Source organism: Felis catus, chromosome A1, assembly GCF_018350175.1.
Source record: "Felis catus isolate Fca126 chromosome A1, F.catus_Fca126_mat1.0, whole genome shotgun sequence".
NCBI lineage: Eukaryota > Metazoa > Chordata > Mammalia > Carnivora > Felidae > Felis > Felis catus.
Window position 1 is genome coordinate 232,306,688 of NC_058368.1, and position 22,764 is coordinate 232,329,451.

The 22,764-nt window shown below is 46.7% G+C and overlaps 1 protein-coding gene across 9 annotated transcripts in view; it reads left to right on the top strand.

Annotated features, from left to right (window-relative positions):
- Positions 1–22,764, top strand: part of SEMA5A (semaphorin 5A) — a 483,514-nt gene that overhangs the window by 453,002 nt on the left and 7,748 nt on the right. For all 9 annotated transcript variants that reach the window (XM_023239575.2, XM_023239573.2, XM_023239601.2 and 6 more), the window contains 6 exons: positions 1,269–1,494; positions 4,754–4,972; positions 12,380–12,550; positions 14,072–14,227; positions 15,648–15,695; positions 20,078–20,289. In XM_023239575.2, the coding sequence (XP_023095343.1) occupies positions 1,269–1,494; positions 4,754–4,972; positions 12,380–12,550; positions 14,072–14,227; positions 15,648–15,695; positions 20,078–20,289 (1,032 nt within the window). The remainder of the gene's footprint in view (positions 1–1,268; positions 1,495–4,753; positions 4,973–12,379; positions 12,551–14,071; positions 14,228–15,647; positions 15,696–20,077; positions 20,290–22,764) is intronic.

Sequence of the window (22,764 nt, forward strand, 5' to 3'; positions counted from 1 at the left end):
GAAATGGAAGAACATTAAGGTAGTAAGTATTGTGTCCAAGGTCAAACCCTGTACCCCTCCTATGTGGCGCTTCTTCTGTTTAGAATTCTTGACAAATAAATCTTTAAGAATTTTAATAATTGGAGTCCTGAATTCCACCCCCCACCACCCCACCCCATGCCCCATTTTCCAGACCTTCATCTGTACCCTACTCAATGACCGGACGCCCCGCCTGTGCTTACAAGGGAGATGTCTGGTAGTGAGGGAAGGGAGGAGAAACAGAAATGGCTGTATCAATGAGGGAAATGCTGTGAAACTTACACAGTGGAAGTTATTACAGGGGCGCCTGGGTGGCTCAGTTGGTTAAGCATCCAACTTGTACTCAGGTCATGATCTCACAGTTCATGAGTTGGAGCCCCACGTAGGGCTCTGTGCTGACATTGCAGAGCCTGCTTAAGATCCTCTGTCCCCTCTCTCTCTGCCCCTCCGCCACTTGTGCTCTCTCTCAATAAGTAAGTAAATAAATAAATAACATATTTTTGAAAAGAAGTTATGTATTGTGTATTTTATTTGGATAAATAAATACTTCACTACTCTTATGCTTAGAATCTGTGATCCCAGAGCTTAAAATACTCATTAAATCTCATTGAGCATTATGTTGTCCAAAAACGAAAAGTTTTGCTTCCATCATTTGAACTTCAAGCTTTTTTTTTTTTTTTTAAAAAGCTAAGATTAACATTGGAATAGTCAGCAGTTTTGGTTATTTATCAGGTGAAAGATGGAAGATGGTTTTTATGGGATCACCATTCTTATTCATGTACGGTTACACTTACTGTCTCATTCTTGTTGACACAGGATAAACTGTGCAGATTCCTTCTCTTGTTTTAAAGTTTATTTATTTTGAGAGAGAGAGAGAGAGAGAACATGAGCAGAGGAGGAGCAGAGAGAGAGAGAGAGAACACAAGAAGGCTCTGTGCTGTTAGTGCAGAGCCGAGTGTGGGGCTCCATTAGGCAATCTGAGACTGTGACCTAAGCCGAGATCAAGAGTGGGACGCTTAACCGACTGAGCCACCCAGGCGCCCCTGTGCAGATTCCTTCTGTGGTTGACCTGAACACTGATCATCCTCTTAAATGTCCAATTTAACAAAAATGTGTTTTCCACTTTGTAGAATAGCCGGTGGGTGTCAGGATGTGACGTTTTAGAGAGCCCTGTCTCTCAGTAAGGGAAGGAAGCCCTGGACCCAGTTTATGCCCTACGATAAGCACCTGCCGCACCCTTTCTCTCCCAGGAGTACCAGCCTTGCAATATCAACCCGTGCCCCGAGCTGAAGAAGACCACACCCTGGACGCCCTGGACGCCCGTCAACATCTCGGACAACGGGGGCCACTATGAGCAGCGATTTCGCTACACGTGCAAAGCCCGCCTGCCTGATCCAAATCTGCTGGAAGTGGGAAGACAGAGAATCGAGATGCGATACTGTTCTAGTGACGGAACCAGCGGCTGCTCTACAGACGGTGAGCAGCCAACCCCCCAGGACCGACCCAACTTGCACAGACCCGCGTGCGACCCCATCTCTCAGGTCACAGGCGAGCAAGGGGCTCTTTTCCTTTTGATTATTTTCCCCTTAGCAATCTACGACAGTGATCCCACAAGTGCACAAATGCCTTTTGTGGCAAACTGATGGGAAAGAGTTCTATACTGAGGTGGTCCTGTGAACTCAGCCCTCAAAATAACACTGCCTTCTTAATACATCCAGAAGAGTCTGGGGGGGGGGGGTTATTTAATATCAGAAAATATATCAAGGAAGGCTCAGTCGTCTTCCATGAATCTTCTGTCACTAAAATGTAAGCTGCAGATAAGCTTTTCCTTTGATTATCCCCAAACTGGACAAAGACAAAGAAAGACCATCTCTGTGTTTCTGTCTATAGAAGGATCTTTCTGCAAAAAAGTTCAGCCTGTGGGGATCCTTTAATAGGCTCTGAAATTGCTCTGCCCTTTTAATCCCTTCAATACCATATTAATAGCGGAAGGGAAAGCTCTAAGAGAGACCACAAGATGCACCCTCCGCCTGGCCCCGCTGCTCAGTGGGCTACTCTCCTCTGACAACTCACTGGCTCCCCCTGGAGCTCAGCTGTCTCCACTGCAGGAAAGGGGGCGAGCCTGGCCTTCCCAAAGAGCTTCATTTCCGCTTCCTTATTCGTCACTTCTGTCTTTCCCATCTACTTTCACAAAATTTGTCCAATTCTGGAAAGGAAATAGGTGTTCACAGATGGTTCTCAGAACATGATGTGATGAGGACGGTGATAGTAATGTCGTGCACCTGGAACATTTCTCAGCACCTTTGTGTTTATGATTCCACCTCATTCTCCCAACATGAATGTGACATAGAAAGCATAGTCACCGTCAGTGACACTTTTAGAGAAGGATCCTTAGACCCAGGGTGGGTGGCCTTGATGAACCACGGAGGCAGTCGCCATGTTGGACTGACATGGATGGGATAAATTCATGGGGGTGTGATAAACGTCCTCCTTCATTGCCAGAGGGAAATGGCTCTGGAGTGGCTCCACGTGAGGACCACTGGTGGCACGCTGGCCACAAATGTCCCTGTCTCCTCCGGGAGCCTCTGAACAGCAGGGGCATCTTGGATCTGCCAGCCTTCATGACTGGAGGCTTGGCGGTTGCCATCGAGAGCCACATCTAATTGTACGTTCTGACATTAACTATTTCCTGACCTCAAACCATCCTGCTCACTGTAGTTCACCAACTAAATATAAGCCTGTTCATTGTTTCTTGAAAAAAAAAAGTCTGCTTTAGTGAAAAATGTTGTGTGAATAAGTCTACAATTTACATAAAGCAAACACCCATACATGTAGAAAATCAAGCAAAATGATATTCACTCTTATTAATTCTGTAAAACCCTGCTGTAAGAAGAAAAGATATATGATAGAATATCAAGAGAAAACTGAGGACCCATTTGAAAGATCTGCATTCCACAAGGGATTATCCTGTGATGTCATGTTAGCATTGTGACATAAAATACAAAATCCCCAGTTAAAGATGAATTTCAGATATTTTTCAGAATTTTTAAAATATGAGTATGCCCCATGAATCTTTTCTGGGTAAGTATGACCCATGCAATACTTGGGACATACTTACCCTAAAACATTGCTAAAATTTGAATATCCAAATTCATCTGAAACTTGGATTTAACAGGGGTTCTTCTATTTTATTTGCAAAATCTGGCAATGCTGTCTCTGAGTCATTCACTTATTTTCTCATTTCAGAGCAGGCAGTGAATTTTCTTATTTCTTATGTCATCTAAGTAAAACAGAGACAGTGAATAGCAGTGTGTCCCTACAGGAATGTCATTGTCTTCTCTGAACATACATTTTTTTAACCCTTTCATTCTCAGATACATATAAAACCATAGCTGATATTTGTTTTCAATGATAGTAATATAAACTAAGAACAAGTTTGATACACATTTATAAAAAATATCCCATATTTCCTCCAAAAGTATATCTTGAGCAAGCCTTAAAATGTACTTCCTCTGCCTTGTGTCTTAGGGGCTTCTGGTTCTAATGACCATCCACACGTTTTGGTATGGACACCTTGAAAATACAGAATTGGGCTTCTTTGCCTCTGATTGCCCAAAATGAGGTTTGCCTGTGCATAGTTGTTTCTGTATTGATTAAGCACAGAGTACCGGTTCATTACAGAAAGACATTTCTAATCCATTTTCTCAAAAGAGCATCCTTCCTAGGTTTCTGAGCCAGAGTTTTTAACAACAGAGGAGCTTAGCAACAGGGCTGTGAGTGTATTTGCCTTGTCACACCTCCCGGGAACTGCGTGGCATCCTCAGAGTTTTTTGTTAAAACCCGCATCACATCGCCAGCGTTTGAGAGAATTACTGAATATTTGTAATATTGTCAGCGAGCAGCCATTTTCACCAAAGCAAGCAGGAATTTTGACTGTGGCTAATTAAATGGCTTCCCAAGTGTAGAATGCTCAGAGCAGACCAGACCCCAGTACATAGGCAGAGCCTGTTCTTAACAAGACATTTCCTCGCTGCTGTGTTCTTACCGCCACATGTGTACCTGGGGAAACACACCTGCTGGTAAGTGTGCTGTGAACTGCATAGGAGCGGGTGCCACTGGGCAAGTTCATTCACAGGTGTGTTCAGTTCCGAGTCAGGAGCTCCACCCCTTGCCTGGTTCTTGAACAGACACCTGTCGCCCTGGCCTGTGATTCCGAAGCAGTTAACTCTGAATTATTTCCGAGACTTTCACCAGCATTAATTCACTTTGGGAAGGCTCACGGATAGAGGAACGGGTTTAGAAAAACGTCTGAATCATGCTTCCGTTTGTCCAGACGGATGTCCCCAATGGTGAGCATGGCCTGGTCCTGGACAGCCCGGTTTTTTTGCAGGATTCCCAAGGGAAGGGAGAAAGTTGTGTTTTCTTTGTAAGAAGTTTCTCAGGAAAATAAGTGACCTACAAACCCAAGACCTATTCCTTGTATAAGGAAGTTACCACATTTACAAATCTAGTTCTCAGCTGCATCCTATGCAATAGCAACCGCAGAGAAAGAAGCTTCAGCGATTGGAGATGATCATTCGCCAACAGTTTGGTTTTTGAAGCATCAGAAGTATTCAACCGATGTTGAGAGTGTAGTTCTAGAAACGAAGCAGGCAGCCGAGGCAGAGTGAAGGTTTGCACTGTGCTTCCTCTAAGGACTTCTAATAGAATCACACTTGGGCCATTTCCTTGGCAGGCCTTTCTGGCGATTTCCTGCGTGCCGGGAGATACTCCGCCCACACCGTCAACGGGGCGTGGTCGGCCTGGACGTCGTGGTCACAGTGCAGCCGCGACTGCAGCAGGGGCATCCGGAACCGGAAGCGGGTTTGCAACAACCCCGAGCCCAAGTATGGGGGCTTGCCTTGCCTGGGCCCCTCCCTGGAATACCAGGAATGCAACATTCTGCCTTGCCCAGGTGAGTGGATTGAGTAATCTGGAAAACTTCTGAAAAATCAAGGGCCTTAGAAGACCTTCTATTTAGGGAGGCTCGTTTAGCTTCCCCAGCCTTAGGCTTGAGATTATATGTATGTAAGACTCACGGACTATATTTTCTAACTGCATTGGTGTAAAGACACATATAACCTAGGCTGGGTTATATTCATTTATTTCTCCTGATATTTTTAAATGTTTATTTATTTTGAGAGAGAGAAAGAATGAGTGTGGGAGGGGCAGAGAGAGAGGAAGAGGGAATCCTAAGCAGGCCCCGAGCTGTCAGTGCAGAGCTGACCATGAGATCATGACCTGAGCCGAAACCAAAAGTTGGATGCTTAACTGAGCCACCCAGGCGCCCCTATGTCTCCTGATTTAAAAGCAACTACAACATTCTCGTGAATCCCTCTAAAAATCCTGGGCCCTAGGCATCATGCCTGATGGAGAAGTCGGCCCTGCCGTCATCGCCTGGAGAGATGTGTTGTGTCCTTGAAGCTGGAGGTTGACCTTCTCCCAAACTGATAGGCCCAGCCGTCCCAGGACCACCCTCCCCCCCATACCACAGGCTCCTCTTCCAGAATGACAGGTATCGAGAATGACCCACCAGGTGCCAGCCAAACCAGCCAGATCAGTCCGTCAGCAGGCCTCCACTCTGTGCTGGGTTCAGTCCTCTAAACACACACGCTTCTCCCCTGGAGGCTGACAGAAGCTGTGTTGTCTGTGTCCCGAGACCTGGCGTCTCATTCGACGAACTCCCAGAAAATCACAGGGTTAATAAATGAGCCTGAAGAGCCTCCTTCCTCCAGGACAGGACGCTGTGTGCACCGTCTGTCCTAGTCAGCGCTCAGTCTCTCTGTGTCCCCACGGCCACAGCTCTGGATGTGTCTCTGGCACCTGACTCGCTTCCACCTGATGCTCCCGTGGTCAGAGTCTGTCATCGATGCCGCATGGCCACCCGAACCCTGTCGACGGCTGTGCGTGTTGTCTTTGGCTCTGTCGAGTGAAGGCTCCAGGACAGCCGGGAACTCTGTGACGGACCCACTCCCTGCAGTGTCCCCGGCTCCCAGCATTAGCCTGGCACCCACGAAAGGGCTCTCAGTGATCGTTCATGGAACGATGAGAAAACAAGCCCGTGGTTACTTGACCTCCCTCCCTTCCTTCTTTGCTTCAATTCTGTCAGCAAACATTTCTGGATAGCCCACTGTGCACCATTCACAGGGAATACGTGGGCATGGTGATATGGTCCCGGGCAGAAAAGAACCTAGAGTTCGGTGAGGAGGCATCCTGGGAATGATGTCAACTCAGTATGGTCAGTGGCTATTGGGCTGATGACCAGATGTAGTGACTATATCAGCCAAGGACCCATTGAGCTGGAAGTATGGCAGCTACCCCGATCAGGTGGCCCCTGAACTGGGTCCTGAGGGACAGACGGGAGTTGACCAAATAGACAAGCAGGGATGGTGAGTGAAGGAGGGTTATTCCAAACACCAGGTACAGTGATTTTAAAGATACAGAAGCCTGCAAGCATAGCATCTTTTTCAGTGGGTACAAATAAGTTTCTTAGTTCCTTAAGCAAGGAACTCTCTTGCAGCAGTCCTCAGTGAACATTTGTTGGATGGGTGAATGGACGAAAGGTGGATGGATAGATGATGGATGGGTGCTGGGTGAATTGGTGGATGGATAGATAGGTGGATGGATGGACAGATGAATTGGATATTTGATGGATGGATGGATAGGTGGGAGATAAATGGATGATGGGTGGATTGGTAGATGAATAGATGGGTGAATGGATAATAGATGGATGGGTGGTGGACGAATAGATGGATGGATAGATGATGGATGGGTGCTGGGTGAATTGGTGGATGGGTGGTGAGTGAATTGGTGGATGGATAGATAAGTGGATGGATGGACAGATGAATAATGGGTAGATGAGGGATGGATGGATAGGTGGGGGATGAATGGGTGATGGGTGGATTGGTAGATGAATAAATAGTTGGATGGCTGGATGGCTGGATGAATAAATGTACATTAAACTGAAAATAACATAGCTCTCAGCTTTGTAGCTGAGAATCCCAATAATGCCCTTGTTCCTAGGGCTGCTCAGCCCCTTTTAGGCTGTCTCTTCCTGTATTTCTCCAGCCCCAGGGGACTTTTCCCTTCAGCCACTCAGTTCTCCCAAACAAGTGATGTTGAGGGGGTGGGAAAGGTCACAAAGCCAGTTCTTTCCCACAGCCCCAGCACGGAGAGTGAGATTCCTCCCTGGAGCTGGGAGACAGTTTGTTGGTGACATCATCAGATTAGGATACGTGTTATAAACTGAACAGGGAGGGTGATAGGGGAATGTCAGGATCCCTCCATCCACCCACGCCTCCCCAGGATCCAGACATGAGTCCTCATCACTGTCAACGAGCTTCAAGTCTCCTCCAAATATTTGGATGCCACTCTGGTCCTTGCATGTAAGGCTCAGGCCCATCTCAGACACATCCCTTAACATGACTCGGGGGCTGTTTGTATTTCAGTTGATTTGATGGCCAAGCCAGTATCATGTGCACATAACCCTAATGTCTTGAAATAGCTCTGTCCTCATTTTCTTTCTGAAAGCCAACATTCCAGAGGGTTGTGGAAATATTCAGACGTCACTTTCCACTTGGGAATGAGCAAGTTCAGGCGACTGAGTTGGGTAAATGTCTATCCTCTCTCCCACCTTCTAGAAAATTCCTGAACACACGATGGGATGTAACTTGGCAAGGAGGGATTGGAAGCGATCAGGGATGTGGGTGCCAAGCTGCAAATCCAGCAATAGGGCTATTTTTTTACCCCATTTAGGATACTCTCCTCCCTGTGAATTTACTCATCCTTAGTCCTACTGGGCAAGAACAGCCACAATGGACACTGTATCTTATTTAAAAACAAGTTTGTTCATTATGATGAAATTTGAAAATCAAAGGCTAGATGAATGGAAAGTCCTTTAAATCAGACAATGAAAAATTTGATCTCCAATTCCAGTTTGTATACTAAACTGCAATAAGGTTGTAAAGTCATGATCATGTTGAAATGATCCTTTCTCCCCTCCCGTGGGTTGGTCTGGTAGTAACTTCACCTATGTAATTTTCCTCCAACACTGAGCAGTAGCTTGGTCTTTCTTCACTCCCTTTGTCAATCCACGTTTATTTCAGAACTAAGGATTCCAGATCTTGACCTACAAAGGTAGAATCAACAGGTAGTTCCTTGTTACTAAGTACTATTCAAATTCAAATAAGAGTCTGTGTATATTTATGAAAACCTTAAGTATGAGGGAGGAGGATCCTGAGTGGGAAGGACAGACTATGAATCAAAGTGATGAGTTGGGGCAGATGTGTGTTCTATAGATAACATGTTAGACACCTGTGATGAGCTTAGAACACTCTGCCTTTCTCTTCGTGAATTCCTTGAGTCCACGCTTTGTTCTGTAAACCACAGGTGACAAAAATGGCTCATGAGACATAGCTTCTGCCCAGAAGGAGCACTGAGGATTGGAGTAGGGGCAGCTGTTGCAGGAAACTTCTGCCCAGGGGTCCTTGGAGGAGTCTAGAGCACAGCTGTCCTACAGTGATGACCTGTGTGGCCCAGGCCTCCGGACGCTGGGGAATCCACGTCAAACACGCCCACGTCCTGGAGAACTGTAAATGTCGGGCTTTGTATCTCCGACAGCACACAGGATGCCTGACACTCAGACGTTAATCATTCCATTTTGCTTTGCTCTTTAGATCACTAGTAACTGTACTTCCCGTGGCCACCATTCTTATGTTACTGTAGTAGGTAGATGCCAACACGAATTGGCATCTTCTTCTATGAAGTTGACCTAATCCATACATTCCATTGGCTCAAAAATAATTCCCTACAATTGATTGCTTTGCTCCTTGCAAAAAACCTGGGATCTGAGCTTTCGTATATTTGTCCGATCTTCCTGTGAGCTGGTCTTTCTTGGCCAGGAGGAGATTCCCGCCGGAGTTTTAGCGACGGGACAGAAGTTACGTGAAACCCTACACTGTGCCGAGTCCTGGGCTCAGCCTGCCAGGCCTGCTCCCCATGTGTTCCCTCTGCGCCCTAACCCTTCTGCATTTCAGTCCCACATTTCTAGAATACAACCCCGCCACCAAGGCTGGCGGTGAGGACAGGGCGGGGGGGGGGGGCAATACTGAGCGAGTTATTATTTCCACTCGTGTAGTTATTTTGTTAGTCCAGCCTAGTTTATGTAGTGGAAAAGGGAGATTTCATGTGCTCAGCCCAGCTCGGTTCCCCTGGTGTGCATGGCTAGCACGGAGTCTACATTTGTATGGTTTTCTTGGCTTCCAAGTTCCTGTTTTCCGACCAGGTTCTGCATGCTCCCTGGCAGTGAAGGCTACGTCATGGAGCTTTTTAATAGGCTGTTATTTCTGTTTTGGAAACACGTTAGCCTTCCTAATGTGAAATGGCATTTCCATACTCAATGTCATTTTTCACCCGGTATAAAGCAGCATCCCCCCTCTCCCCAGTGTCACTGCCCCCAGAGGAAGGTTGAGATTTGAAACGTAAGCACGAGGATGACGTGGTGGGGGGCGACGGGCAGGGTAGAATCGGTCTGGGGGCATCGGACAATTACAGACCAGGGCGACTACCTGATGGAATGAAGTGGCTGGAATTGTCCTTTGATTTCCTTTTGTACAGGGAGCATCTATTTCCCCAACTCTTCGATATCCCTTGGAGCAAAGCAATTGCCGTGGCAATTGGTAGAGGTACGATGTGATCTTATGGTTTAAACTGACAAGTGGGAACGTTTTCGCAACTGGGTTCGGTTACAAATGTGCCCCCACACTGCTCACATTTTGAGCGAGAATGACACTCTCTCTGTCAAACAACCAACAGTCCTGGGCCGGGGGATGTTTTTCACGATCCCCACCGGACAGTCGGTGTGGGGGGCGGGGGCGGGCAGCCTTTATTAGACGAGATGAAATGATACTTAGCGTACTGGTTGAAATGTGGATAGGAGCGAACACTGTTTGAAAGACCGCAAGGTGGGTTGTACATAGGAGCTTATTGGCTCCCTGCTGTGTGTGACCGTTAGATCCTGCGTGATCATAAAATGCTTGTGAAGGGAAGCACTCGATGTTTGGTTTGTTTTTGAAGTGTTTACCCTTTTTTTGTGTTTGAGTAAGGATATTTAACATGAGAGCCACCCACGTGAGATAACAAAGACTTAACAAACCTTTATTAAAAGACGATACTGTTGAACAGTTGTACTGTTCGGACAACACCAGACGGTACCGTTAACTACAGACGCGGTGCCACACAGGCGCATAGTGTTGGCTTCTGTGAACAGTGGTGCAGTGGGCATAGGAATGGAGGTATCTTTTAGAAATCTTGATTTCAGTTCTTCCGGATATCTATGCCCAGAAGCGGGACTGCTGGATCACACAGTCGCTCTGGCTTTCATTTTTTGAGGAACCGCCATAGTAGTTTCCCCAGCGGCCGCCCCAGGTTTCATTTGCACCGGCAGTGTGCAAGGGTTCCAATTTCGCCACATCCTCACCAACGTTGTCATCTGTCTGTCATTCTTTTTATAATCTCCATCCTGGCAGGGGTGGGGGGATGTCTTAGGGTGGTTTGGAATTGGCATTTCCCCGATAATGAGTGATGTTGAGCATTGTTTCATATACCTGTTGGCCACTGGTCAGCAGGTCTATCATTAGCCACAAGGGGCGCCTGGGTGGCTCAGTCGGTTAAGCGTCCGACTTTGACTCAGGTCATGATCTCACAGTTCTTGAGTTTGAGGCCCATGTCAGGCTCTGTGCTGACAGCTCAGAGCCTGGAGCCTTCTTCGGATTCTAGGTCTCTCTCTCTGCCCTTACCCACCCCCCCCACCGCCTCTTTCTTTCTTTCAAAAATAAATAAACATTAATTTTTTTTTTAAGTGAAGAATCCTCAGATCACGTGGTTGGTTCTAAATTGGGCTCTGGAACCATCTAGAACAAGTCAGTAGACCCTTCTGAGCTCCAGACTTTCCCGTGTACACTCTGACACCTTTGACACCTGTCGTTCTAAGGCACTACGACTTAGGGGCACCCTTTTTGGGGGTGTGCAAGTATATGTGCTAGAGACCAAACTTCAGCTCCGGGAGAAACAGCGAGCAAGCATCCTCCCAGTAAGATTGGATGTGGGAGAGGATTTTTGAAACTTACACAATTCTAGGCAAACACCTGACTGCCTCCTTTTGCTGGTGTCACAGCCTGTGGCATATATCTGATGGGTTCCCCCTTAGGCTCTAATCTAACTTATTGCCTATTAAGTAAAATGTATAAACTTTTGAGTCACAGTTCCCAGTTAGGTCACAGACTCGTTTTAAAATTGGTTTGAAATGGTTTTGTTTTTTTGTTTTTTGTTTTTTTTCATTGTAACAATGAGGGGGGCCTGGGTGGCTCAGTGGGTTAAGCATCCAGCTGCAGCTCAGGTCATGATCTCACGGTCTGTGGGTTCAAGCCCCCTCGCGTCGGGCTCTGTGCCGATAGCTCAGAGCCTGGAGCCTCCTTCGGATTCTGTGTCTCGGGTCAGATATGACAGTAGCAGAGACCGAAGCCAGATGAGGTGTCTGTTTTAGCAACTTCACCTAACGCGAGGCAAGCCCTGAGGTCCCAGAGCCAGGCGGGCCGCTGATCCCAGGGTTCAGGAGGCCCGTGGGCAGGTATCACGAGCCCGGCCTGGGGAGAACGGGAGTCATGCTCTGGGTCACCAGCAGTCATGGAACCAGTTATGCCTCACGCCCTTAGTGTAAAACTCACCTGCATTATCATCCTGAAGTCTGCCCGCAGATCTTGGGGATTCCTGTCTTTGGTCTGCACTTCCAAGGCAGCGTGGTTTATGCTTAGTCGGGTTGTTTGATGCCCCCATCTAGAAGCATCCTTCACAGTTCCTGCCAGGACCCGTTAGCTCTTTTCTATCCCGCTCTCGTGGAGCACATCGTAATGCAATTAGTAAGGAAGTCTGTGTCCACAACTGCTGATCCTTGGCTGCAGGTCCACTCTGTGGTTAGCAAAGGTGAGCGCTCCCTGGCCTTCCCAGTAATGACCACGGAATATGGTTAATGGTCCTTCCCAGAACTGGGACTCTGTTACGCGTACATAGCATTCCTCGGCTATCTTCGTGCTTGCTTATTATATTCTTGGAAATATTTCCTGAAAGAGCAAGTAAGAGGAACCGAGAAAGCAGAGGGAGAAATACACAAAACTGGTTTGGTCACCAGGAGGAAGAGGCCAGACAGCCCTGGGAGCGGTCAGGGGCGTGTGCAGATGTCCTCCCACGATGCACGTTCTATCTGCAGCCGCATCAGGCTGGTCACATTAGGAGTTCAGAAGTCATATGCCTTTGTGTCCCTTCCCAGTGGATGGCGTGTGGTCTTGCTGGTCTCCCTGGTCAAAATGCTCAGCGACCTGTGGCGGTGGACACTACATGAGGACCCGCTCGTGCACAAACCCGGCCCCAGCCTACGGAGGAGACATCTGCCTGGGGCTTCATACGGAGGAAGCTCTCTGCAACACGCAGCCCTGCCCCGGTGAGCAGCCAGGAGGCTTGCGCGATTCGGGGCAGACTCACCTCTTCCCTTGATTGATGTAGAAACGGAGAAATTGATGGTGGCCCACGACAGCAAATCCTGAAAGAGAGGAGCACCTCGTCCCTCACAGTTACCCTTGACCATATCCCACCGTTCTGCATTAAAATAGCTACCAGCACGTCAACAGTGTCACAACTAGTAACAGAAACTCGTTATCGCAGTGTCTCATTAGAAGGTTTAACCTGGTAGTGGGATCTGAAAATCAGAGTGGGGAGCAAGGAGAGCCCTTGGGAAGGACTCAGCCTCAGGTCTGGGGGACGGGGGTGGGCAAGCTCCGAGGCTGGCTAGCACAGGTGCCCAGTGGGTGCACTGTAACAGCCTCCCCACCCAACAGGGCCCGCTAGGAATGAATGAGGCGCCCTCTTCTGAGTCTAACTTTGACATTGAAATGCTCATCCTTTTTTGTTTTTAACTTGCTCCTGCAGATCTTTCTGGAAGGTTCCATTTATACAGAACAGTGCCTAGAAACCAGATTCTCAGTCATCCTCAAACCTGGCACTTGACACATTTTTGAGGAAAAATGTCATGTCTTTACAGTGCGTCAAGGCACACGTCTGATTTCCAAACTTCCCCTGTAATGCAAAGATGATGCTTAAATCTAAAAAGAGGAAAAAAGCAACCCGCATAGAAACATGTCTTTTTAATGTGTTTAATATTTTCAAAAAATACAGAGAGTTCTTTTTTATTTATATTTTTTTAAACCCCTTACTTAAAATATAAGGGTTGCTCTCTCTTTTCACACATCCGTAAGCCTGGGCGAATTTAACAAATCCTAGCAAATTTTCCACTTCGGGGTGAAGTGACCTTTATCACTCAGCCTGGGACCTTAACTCAAGACTCGTGCACCGATCTTACGCACATAGGCAACAGTAAACACAGGATAAAATAAATTCTTCCTCAAGTACAGCCTGACTTTGGTATATTGACTCTGCACAATTGTTTTTGTAACAGAAGCGAAAGCATTCGACACCCCTTTCAGCAACCAGGGCTTTCTCATTCACACATTGTCATTTCTCTTGCTGGAGCTCTGAGGCCTGTAGGAATTTTGCGGGAAAACCTTTGAGGGCTGGCCTTCATCGGGGAGCATTGCCAGGTGGAAAATGGTGTCCTCACTGCTGATTTCTCTCCCCCGACCACTGCCCATGTCTACACTGCTGGACCTCACGAATTAGCTTATTGAGTGTCTAGTACAATGAGTTGAAAGCAGTAAAATAACATGGGTTCTAGAAAATGTGTTTGAAGCACATTTGATTTTTGATCAAAGGCATACCAGCTCTTCTATCCATGCCCGTGTGTAATTTATTTACTGGAGCGGTCAGAGGCTACCTGTCCATCTTATTTATACACAGACCCGTTAAAATTGTAGTATGAAAATTTAATGTAACGTATGTGACCTGTGGTGCTTCCAGGTCGATCGATCTCAGTGGGCAGTGTTGTCCCGTCCCCTTCTGGTCATTGCAGAGAGCTGGTCGGAGTGGTCAGACTGGTCTGAGTGTGACGTGTCTGGAGTCCAGATCCGTGCCCGCCAGTGCATCCTTCTGTTCCCTGTGGGCAGCCAGTGTTCTGGAAACACCACGGAGAGCCGGCCGTGTGTGTTTGATTCCAATTTTATCCCAGGTAAGAGCAGAGATGCTTATCGGGGTGAACAAAATCATTTCCATTGTTTAGAGAGGAGATGAGTCATAGGTGGGAGTGTTAGCTGTCCTTGGAGGTCACTTTTGGTGAAACAGAGATGATCTTATCAATTCTTGTGGTTTCAAGGTAATTAGACGATAGATTTACAGATAACTGTGGGTTGCATTTAGGCCATAAGTTTTACGATTTTTTTTTTTTTTTAGCACAGTGTCTTTTACAATTTACTGACTATAACACAGCGAGAAGATTCTGCTCAAAAAAATTCAAATAGATTAGTTTGGTATTTTAACAGGTTAAATGCTTCTATAATGTTGTGTGCAGGTGTTTGTACAGAGGAAAGGGGACAATTCTTTTGCAACTTTGATATAGTTGGGAAAATGGAAATGTACCAGGGGGCTCATCTTGGAGAAGGGATTAGCTGGCCCTTTGCCAATAGGCTTTTCCATGTGAAATTGATGTTTACTTATCGATGGTAACAAATCATCTGTCGCATGTTCACTGTAAGCACGGTGTTAGATACTTGTAAGTCATTTTGTACATGTCCACTGTGGGCCTTACATCTACTGATGTCGACCAAAGCAGAGAGCAACCTGTTTCAAGATAATTATAGGTAACTACCTCGTTTTCTTCCACTTACGGAAAAGGGTAATCATATGTTACAGAAAATTAGCAGCGTTAGTCTTGTGTGGCACTTCCATCATGTATGGTGTAGAACTGCAAGCCTTGTGTCATTTTCCTTCTTAACCAGAGACACGTTGCTAATTCTTGTTACGCAGAGAAAAATTCTCGTTACAGGAAAGAATCACGTCTCCGGTCTTCTGACATGGTGTTTGATCCTTGATCCCTGTGGGTTAAAACGTTTTCGGGATCTGTTCCCTCACTGGCATTTTATTTGTGTATTTGTATGTATCATGGCAAAGAGCATGAGTGAGCTCTGAATGGGGACTTTATTTGTTGTGGCAATTTTCTTCGAGCTCCAGTGGATCAGTCCCCCCCTCTGCAGGGAATTTGGCAACACTGGCCTTGATGCAACCAGAGATCGGAGGTGGGAAGACCGAGGCAGACGCTGTGGGGTTCACAGCTGGCAGAATATATGATAGCGGAAAACCAGCACATGCTTGGCTTTATTTTGAAGTTAGTGCCTTGGTTTTGAGCCAAAGGACCATAGCCTTTTCTTTCTGTGGTAATGAATCTCACTCGTTCCCCATCTAGATGACCTTGACCAAGTACAGCTCAGGTTGGTTAGAACAAAGAAACACATGCGATTTGTTTTTTTTAACAATTAGTCAAGCTTTTGGAACTTGGACTCACATAAAACTCGAAATCATTAGATATTTTGTAAATGAACCATTGATGTTTGCTTCCTTCCCAACACCCAACGTCATGATTTAATTTTTTCCAGAAGTATCTGTGGCGAGATCCAGTAGTGTAGAAGAGAAAAGGTGTGGGGGTAAGTTCCTCTTTTTAACTAATGTTTTTTAACTTTTTTTCTTAAACTAGTGTTTGGTTGATTTCCGTTATTTTCTAATCATTTCTCTTCCCATATGTTTCATATGATGTTTGGGCCAAGAAAAACAGACGGGAGAAACTCTTGATCCAAACCCCTTCCACTTTGGTAGTGTAACTACAAATAGTCAATATTTGACATCTGGATCAGTGGTTCTCAGGTGCAGTAGCTAGACTGGGATCATCACAAATCCATGGCAGCCAGCTTCAAACCTCCAGGCCGCTGGAGCGACAAAATTATAATGGGGCGTAAGGTTATACCTACACCTCTAGAGGAATTTTTTAAACTTTCTGCAGACCCAAATGATATAAATCACAATCTCTGGTTCCAGTTCATGATAAATTTAGACTTTACTGTCTATGTTTATCTTGTCTGAGCAGGATGGGTTGACTGTCCATTGATCAAAGCCCACCCTCTGTCCGTCCACCTTTGCTAAACCGACCCGATATCCACACCGAGATGGCATATTCATACATGTGGCTGGTGACCTACAAATACCCATTCCTTCCAGAATCCATTCCATCAGGGGAGTCCACTGATGGACTCCATCAGGGGAGTCCATCAGCTCAGCCACAGGCTTTTGTCTCTGTGTTCATACGGAATCAGGAGCTTCGTGGGTGTGTTTTAGGAATGTACTTACTGTGATTAGCTACATTAATTAAGAGTCCACCATCACAGTTTTTCTGTTTAGGTAGCTGTCGATCTGTTCATTCAATAATCTTAGCTGACCACCCACTCTTGGAGTTTTGTGAGGGACATTGAGTTTATCATGGAGACACAAATAGCCCCAGCCCTTCTGGAACCAACAGTCGCATCATAAAAGACCTCAGTGCCTGAGAGATGCAGGGTCTGGTGTCTGACCTACACGAGTTCAGTGGGTTCACAGACTGACAGTTACTCACTTGGGATCCAGCTGGAAGATAAATATATACCAGCTCCCATAAAAATAATCATAGCTGTGAGATCAGTCACTATATGTCACTGAATTAAGTGGCAAGAAGCGTCCCATTCGATCCTCACAGAGAGTGTTCATGGAGGTGCCACAGCCCACAGTTCCTTAATGTAAACCTTCGCAGATAGGAAAGGGTTTCGGAATCCAGCCTTCACCAGATTTCAGATGGGTAATACAGGGCATGCGATGTCTGTTACATAACACGCTGCAGTGCCCGGGGCCACATTCTGTAACCAGTCTCTTTAATGATGCTGTTGTGAGATGCGCGCAAAGTGAAAATGCTAACACTCCCCCTGCAGCTCTAGTCCGTTCTGCAGCAGACTGGGTCAGGTCAAGTCATGCTTTGCTGCCAGCCGAGCGAGGAAAAATCAGGTGCCAGAGATTTGGGTTTTGCAAATTCTAGGAAAGGGATAGCAGCTAGGCACTGTCGTCTGCATTAGGGTTGCTGAGAGTCAGAGAGAGGAGGCCACGGGTGAAGGTCACCGGGAAGTCAGCAACAGAGCCAGGGTGTGGACCCAGGCAGTGGGATCTGAGTGTGAGCTTTAAGGCCAGAGCGCCACAGGAAGAGTATCCTGGCAGTGAGTATCTGGGAGGATTGTGTCCAGGGGCTGGAGCCAAATACTCTTGGACACTCTGGACCCGGGGCCTGGGGGCACCTGCTGCCCTCAGAGGCAGCGTAGGTCAAGATCCGTGAACCAGAATTCTTGAGGAGTATTCTTGTCCTCTGGGAAGGCCAAGGCAGAACGTGGAGTCAACCAGAAGTTGCCTCTGCAGAGCTGACTGGCCCTCCACGCCTGCCACAGGTTTAGAAATCATTTTCCCTGGCCAGCCCTCTCTGGGCTAGGATACAGGAGACCTTCAAGGGCCTTGAGCACTTGAGAGAACATGATGCAAAGCCCACTCCCAATCCTAAAATGTTGCTTCTGTGTATCTGAGTCAGCTGGGCTAACTGGCTCCCCAACCCAAGATCAAACCTTGACATGCGGTTGATTAAGTCACAGAGATCTTATAATATTCAGAACTGAGTTTTTAGATCTTTAGGCTGCTAACATTGACCCACCAGGTTAGGCAAGTAAGAGGTTGTATGGATCTGAGTATAGGGCTGAGAGGTAAAAGGAATTACTTAGCAAAATGTTTCGGGATATTTCAGGAGGCAACGTAGATGTCTTTTTTCCATTTGAAGGAAAACCCATCAAATTTTGTACAGAAAAACAGCCAGTTGAGCCAACTGGGTAGTGGGTTTCTATTCCAACACTACTGACCAAAAACAACAGAAAAAACATATTCAAAGGAAAGAGCCACGCTAAGCAAATTCAAAAGAGATTTAATAGGCACTATTTTTCCCAATGCGGAAAAGCATAGGCCTATTGAAAATTTTCAATTTAGCTAGTTTTAGTTGCATGAGACACAAAGACTATATAATCCTCATAAAGATGTCAGCTGGCCCCAGCCCTCCCCAGGCACCTGCAAGCACGATTCATTGGACTGATGACAAAGCATCTGCATATGGAAAGCATCATACATCTTTCGTAGGTTACAATAAACTGTTATCAGTGCAGCAGACAGTGCTTTTATCGGTAGGTGGCATGGACCCTGGGGAGTCCAATTGGCTAAAGTATAAAACAATGGCAACATATGTGAGATCCGCTCTTGCTTACCTTGAGCACCGCCTCAATGTTACAGTAGACATTTCGGGCGGTTGCTGGTGGAAAGCTCCCCGGAAGCTCTGTGCACCCTTCCCAGGTTGGGGGTCTCCAGTTCTAGAGGCTCCAGACAAAATCGGGAAAGGCCAGAGGTTTATGAATTGCTTCCATTTTGTTAAACCACTGACCAAAGAATCAAAAAGTGAAAAACAGGTGGGTGTTGGGGAGTAGATGATACTTGTAGAATATTCTAGTAACTTCCACCTGGGTCATCCAGGTCCTGGTGCTGAAGACACTGGACACCTGCATTAGGATTCAGGTAGGAGCGAGTGGGTTGTGGCTTGCAGCGAACCCAGGCTCTGTGCTCACTTGGGCAGGCAGCTCCCTCTCTCAGGGGTCCCCAGAATGCAGCATCTGGGAGCAGCAAAGGGCACAGCCTAGAGGGAGACATCAGGATGTGGGGACAGTGAGGGCACCTCAGTGAGTGGACCCAGCTGAGGTGAATGTGACTCTGAAAGTCCTCAGGGAGGAGCCAGGGTAGTTGAGGGACATACACCCCAGGGCCTGGGTGCAGGGGACAGACTTGCAGGTCTTCTCTCCCTGAGAGCCTGGGGGCCTCTTGCTATCACTCTGGGACTCACCTGGTGTCTGCAGTGTGCCTAGCAGGCATTCTCATGGTTCTATTTGGGTGCAGGATGGACAGATCTGGGAAGAGCGTGGGTGACACTGCGCCCCCTGGTGGTGGATGGAGGGGACACCGTGGCTGAAAGGCAGTCCTCGGGATGTGCCCTGTGCAGGTGACAGAGACCAATAACCCACAGGCAACAGGTTGGCCACATAGAGCCAACACAGCATAGAAAAACTAAGGTTGAGTTGTCCTTCACCTTATTTTCACTAAGTCCAGCTTCATGAGCATTACTCAAATGTCTTTTTTCCCTGAAAGTCTGGAAACTTTTTTGTATCGCATTTTACCAAGACATGATGAACATCTGTAATTTCTTTTGGTTGTTTCTCAGACATTACAAAGGTCTTAATTATGTTATCTTGATGTCCTTCGAGCCAATCACATATTAGAGACAGAAATCCACGTCCACTCATTTTTTCTACATCTTGTATTTATAACTGAAGGAAAATAACCCAAAGATGCTACTTAACACAAACAAAAATATGTAAAAGAGGGCTATTTCATGACCATCAAAAGATCATATATTTTATGCCTTTGGCACAAATCCTTTATTTCTTTGGTGTAAACCATTTTCTTTACAAGGTCTCCAAAATACAGTAATTTTGAGCAGTAATTGGAAGCAGTAAATGCTTTCTCACTTTGTTCATGGGACACAGCCAGGCCGTAGGCAGGGATCCTCCACCGGTTAAGGAGCATGGAAAACATGTTCTCAAGTAACCCCATAGACCAGAAATCATGCCACACTTGAAACAGACAAGCAGACTTGTACAAGCCTTTAAAAAAAAATGCTTCTGCTAGTGTATTCAGGTGATGTCCAAAAACCCGATTGTAATCCGTAAGAGCATTAACGCAAAATAAGCTGTACTTCCTGGGGGGAAGTGTCCTGGTGGCCGTGACATTTCAAAGGAAGGTCCTGTGATTGCTTGAAGTTTGGAATTGGTCAGGGGCCTTTCATTTTGCTTTTCTGTCCTCATCCGAGTGCGTTGAGCTGTTGAGTAGTGTGTTCTTTTCCAAAGTAGCGTCACTTCTGATGCTGTCTTCCCAGAGTTCAACATGTTCCACATGATTGCCGTGGGGCTGAGCAGCTCCATCTTGGGCTGCCTCCTTACCCTACTCGTCTACACCTACTGCCAGCGGTACCAGCAGCAGTCCCACGACGCCACCGTCATCCACCCTGTTGCTCCCGCCCCTCTCAACACCAGCATAACTAACCATATTAACAAACTGGACAAGTACGACTCAGTGGAAGCCATCAAGGTAAGGGATCGGCAGACAGATGGCCAAGCAGCACCCCGGGGGCGGTGGCTTGAGTGAAGGAGGGGAGGGTAAGATAATAGGTGTCCTTTATGATGAGCTGCCTTTTCAGCTTTCCTTTGCCTGAAAAAAAAGGTGGCATCTTATATGGGGAAGTGGGTTAGAAACAGGACACAGAAGCGGCAACAAATAAAATGCTGGAAAATACTGAGTCATTGGCCACTGTCCAGTTCTGCCTCCACGGTGCCTTCCATGTTCAAAGAGAGGTCTTGTCAAAGAGAAGAGCTCCAGGCCGAGGACCTGTACTTGCCAGACAGTGGTAATGAGGACGGGGTTGGGTAATCTGATGTACAGGTTCATTGCTGGAATCACCCCGATGGGATCCTGAGAAAAACTGTCACATTATTACAAAAATTATCTTCAAAATAATTTGTATGCATAATGAAGTCTCTTCAGCTTTGCATGCTGCACAAGTGCTGTGTGGCTGGTGTGGGGTGAAGTGTTCTGTTAGATTTTCCCAGCGGGTGATTAATTCAGTGATCCACCCAGAAATAGAGGCCAGTTCTAAGGAAGGAAGAAAGAGTGGAAAGGGTATCCGCTTTGGACCAGAAAGAGCTGAGTTCATGAGTCACCAACTGAGTAAACTTAACGCTAGTCATTCACAGTCACCGAGCCTCCATTTTCTCCTATGTCTTGACTAGTGCCTGACAAAATAAATGTGGTCTTTATTTGAGGCATTGTGCATCAGGTTTTGGAATACAAGTTAGTTACTTCTTTGAACCTCAGTTTCTTCGTCTTTAAAATGGGTATAGCAATATGTACTGTCATATCTTTGTTGCACGGTTTAAATGAGATAACATACAGGAGGTCGGGGGTATAACTGGAAGGACATCAAGGACTCTTGTCTGCTTCACCCAATGTGCCCTACCACCCATGTGAAGGAACGAAATTCTCATTTTGATATTCCTGTTAAGTTGGTGGTTCCCCTGAGCATTTTTAGGGAGCACGTGGAGACTCTTTCTCTGCTATGATCTCCTTAGAAATTCCTTTGATTTCCTTCCCATGTGGGAATATGGAACATCTTTAGCGCTTACAACTTCAGGTGGTTGAAAGGGCTTGTGTCCTGGGATCCACAGTGCCCTCTCTTATTTTCCTCCTACCACGAGGCCCCCTTCTCTAGCACTTGGACAGAGACAGAGCCAGCTGACTTTTACCCATGGGCCTTGCTTACCCCCAGGATCCAGAACCCTTCAGCACCTTATAGTAATCACGTGCTAGGGCTGGGGAATGAAGCACCAGGCACTAATAACACGCCCCTCACAATGTCTCAGAGCGGAGATCCCGGAGTATGAGAAGGAACATGAGCTCCTTTTATGAGCAAGAACCTTCCAAACAAGCCTTCAGAACCCAAGAAAGGGGCTCCTCTAAATGTGATTCCAACCTATCAACTTGTGTGTCACTCCAAGTGTCTCAAGATAATTTAGCTGGTCTTCTGTTCTCACTTAAGATCCAGTAGCCACTCGAGATAATAAGAAATTTCATTTCTACGAGGGCAGCAGGGTAGCGCTGAGGATCCTTCTGGAACTTTCTTCTGATACCTTGCCCAGACCAGTCCAGGACAGTTGGCCTCTGCCGACCATCCTGCATCTTTATTTCAGTTTTTTCAATATTTGCACTCCACCTGGCATAGTTTAGCATTTTGGAAGTATAGGTGCCTTTAATGACTTAATAAGGAAGGGCATCTGTGTCAGAAGTGGCTACAGGAGCCTGTGTTAGGGGGCCCATAGCTGGTGTGTCAAATTAAGAATATGCGTACTCTGACCTGTGGAGTGAGGAGGCACAGGCCACCCCCATGGGATCGGCAGGCAGCTCCCTCTGCAGCCGAGCTCCCACTTTGGGGAAGTGGAAACCCCAGGCTCGTTTTGACTGAAGGCACAGTTTCAATACACTCACCCAAAAGAAGTCAAGTCCCATGGTTTATTACTGACGCATCCCAGGAGCCTGGGGAAGGGCAGTCCCCCGTCCCAGGTCAGCAGTGAGCAGGAGACAGAGAGAGGGTAGCGGGCACCTGTTACTCACAAGGTGGTTGGGGCAGACGTCACTGACTTTTTTGCAGGCTCAGCTCAAGGCAGGAACTTATGGCAGGAGCTCTGGTCCTCTTGTAGGCGTGCACACCCTGGCTGGGTCTGAGCAGGGTTGTCGTGCTGGCAAATGCCCAGAGGGTGACTCAGAATGGCTGTTTCCTCGTCTCATGCTCAACAAGTGTAGAGAATGACGAGCAATGAAGTCATTTGAAATTTCATGCATCTACTTCGAAATCTCTTTTCCACCTACGTATCCATGAGAATTAGAATGCTGCTTAAAGAGTTACACAACATTCAAAGTGTTGATTTGAAGTCATTACAGTTTAAGGTTTTTTGAAGGTTTGGAATACTCCAAATCTATTTATCAAAAGCCACCAGCTTCATTCTAGTTACG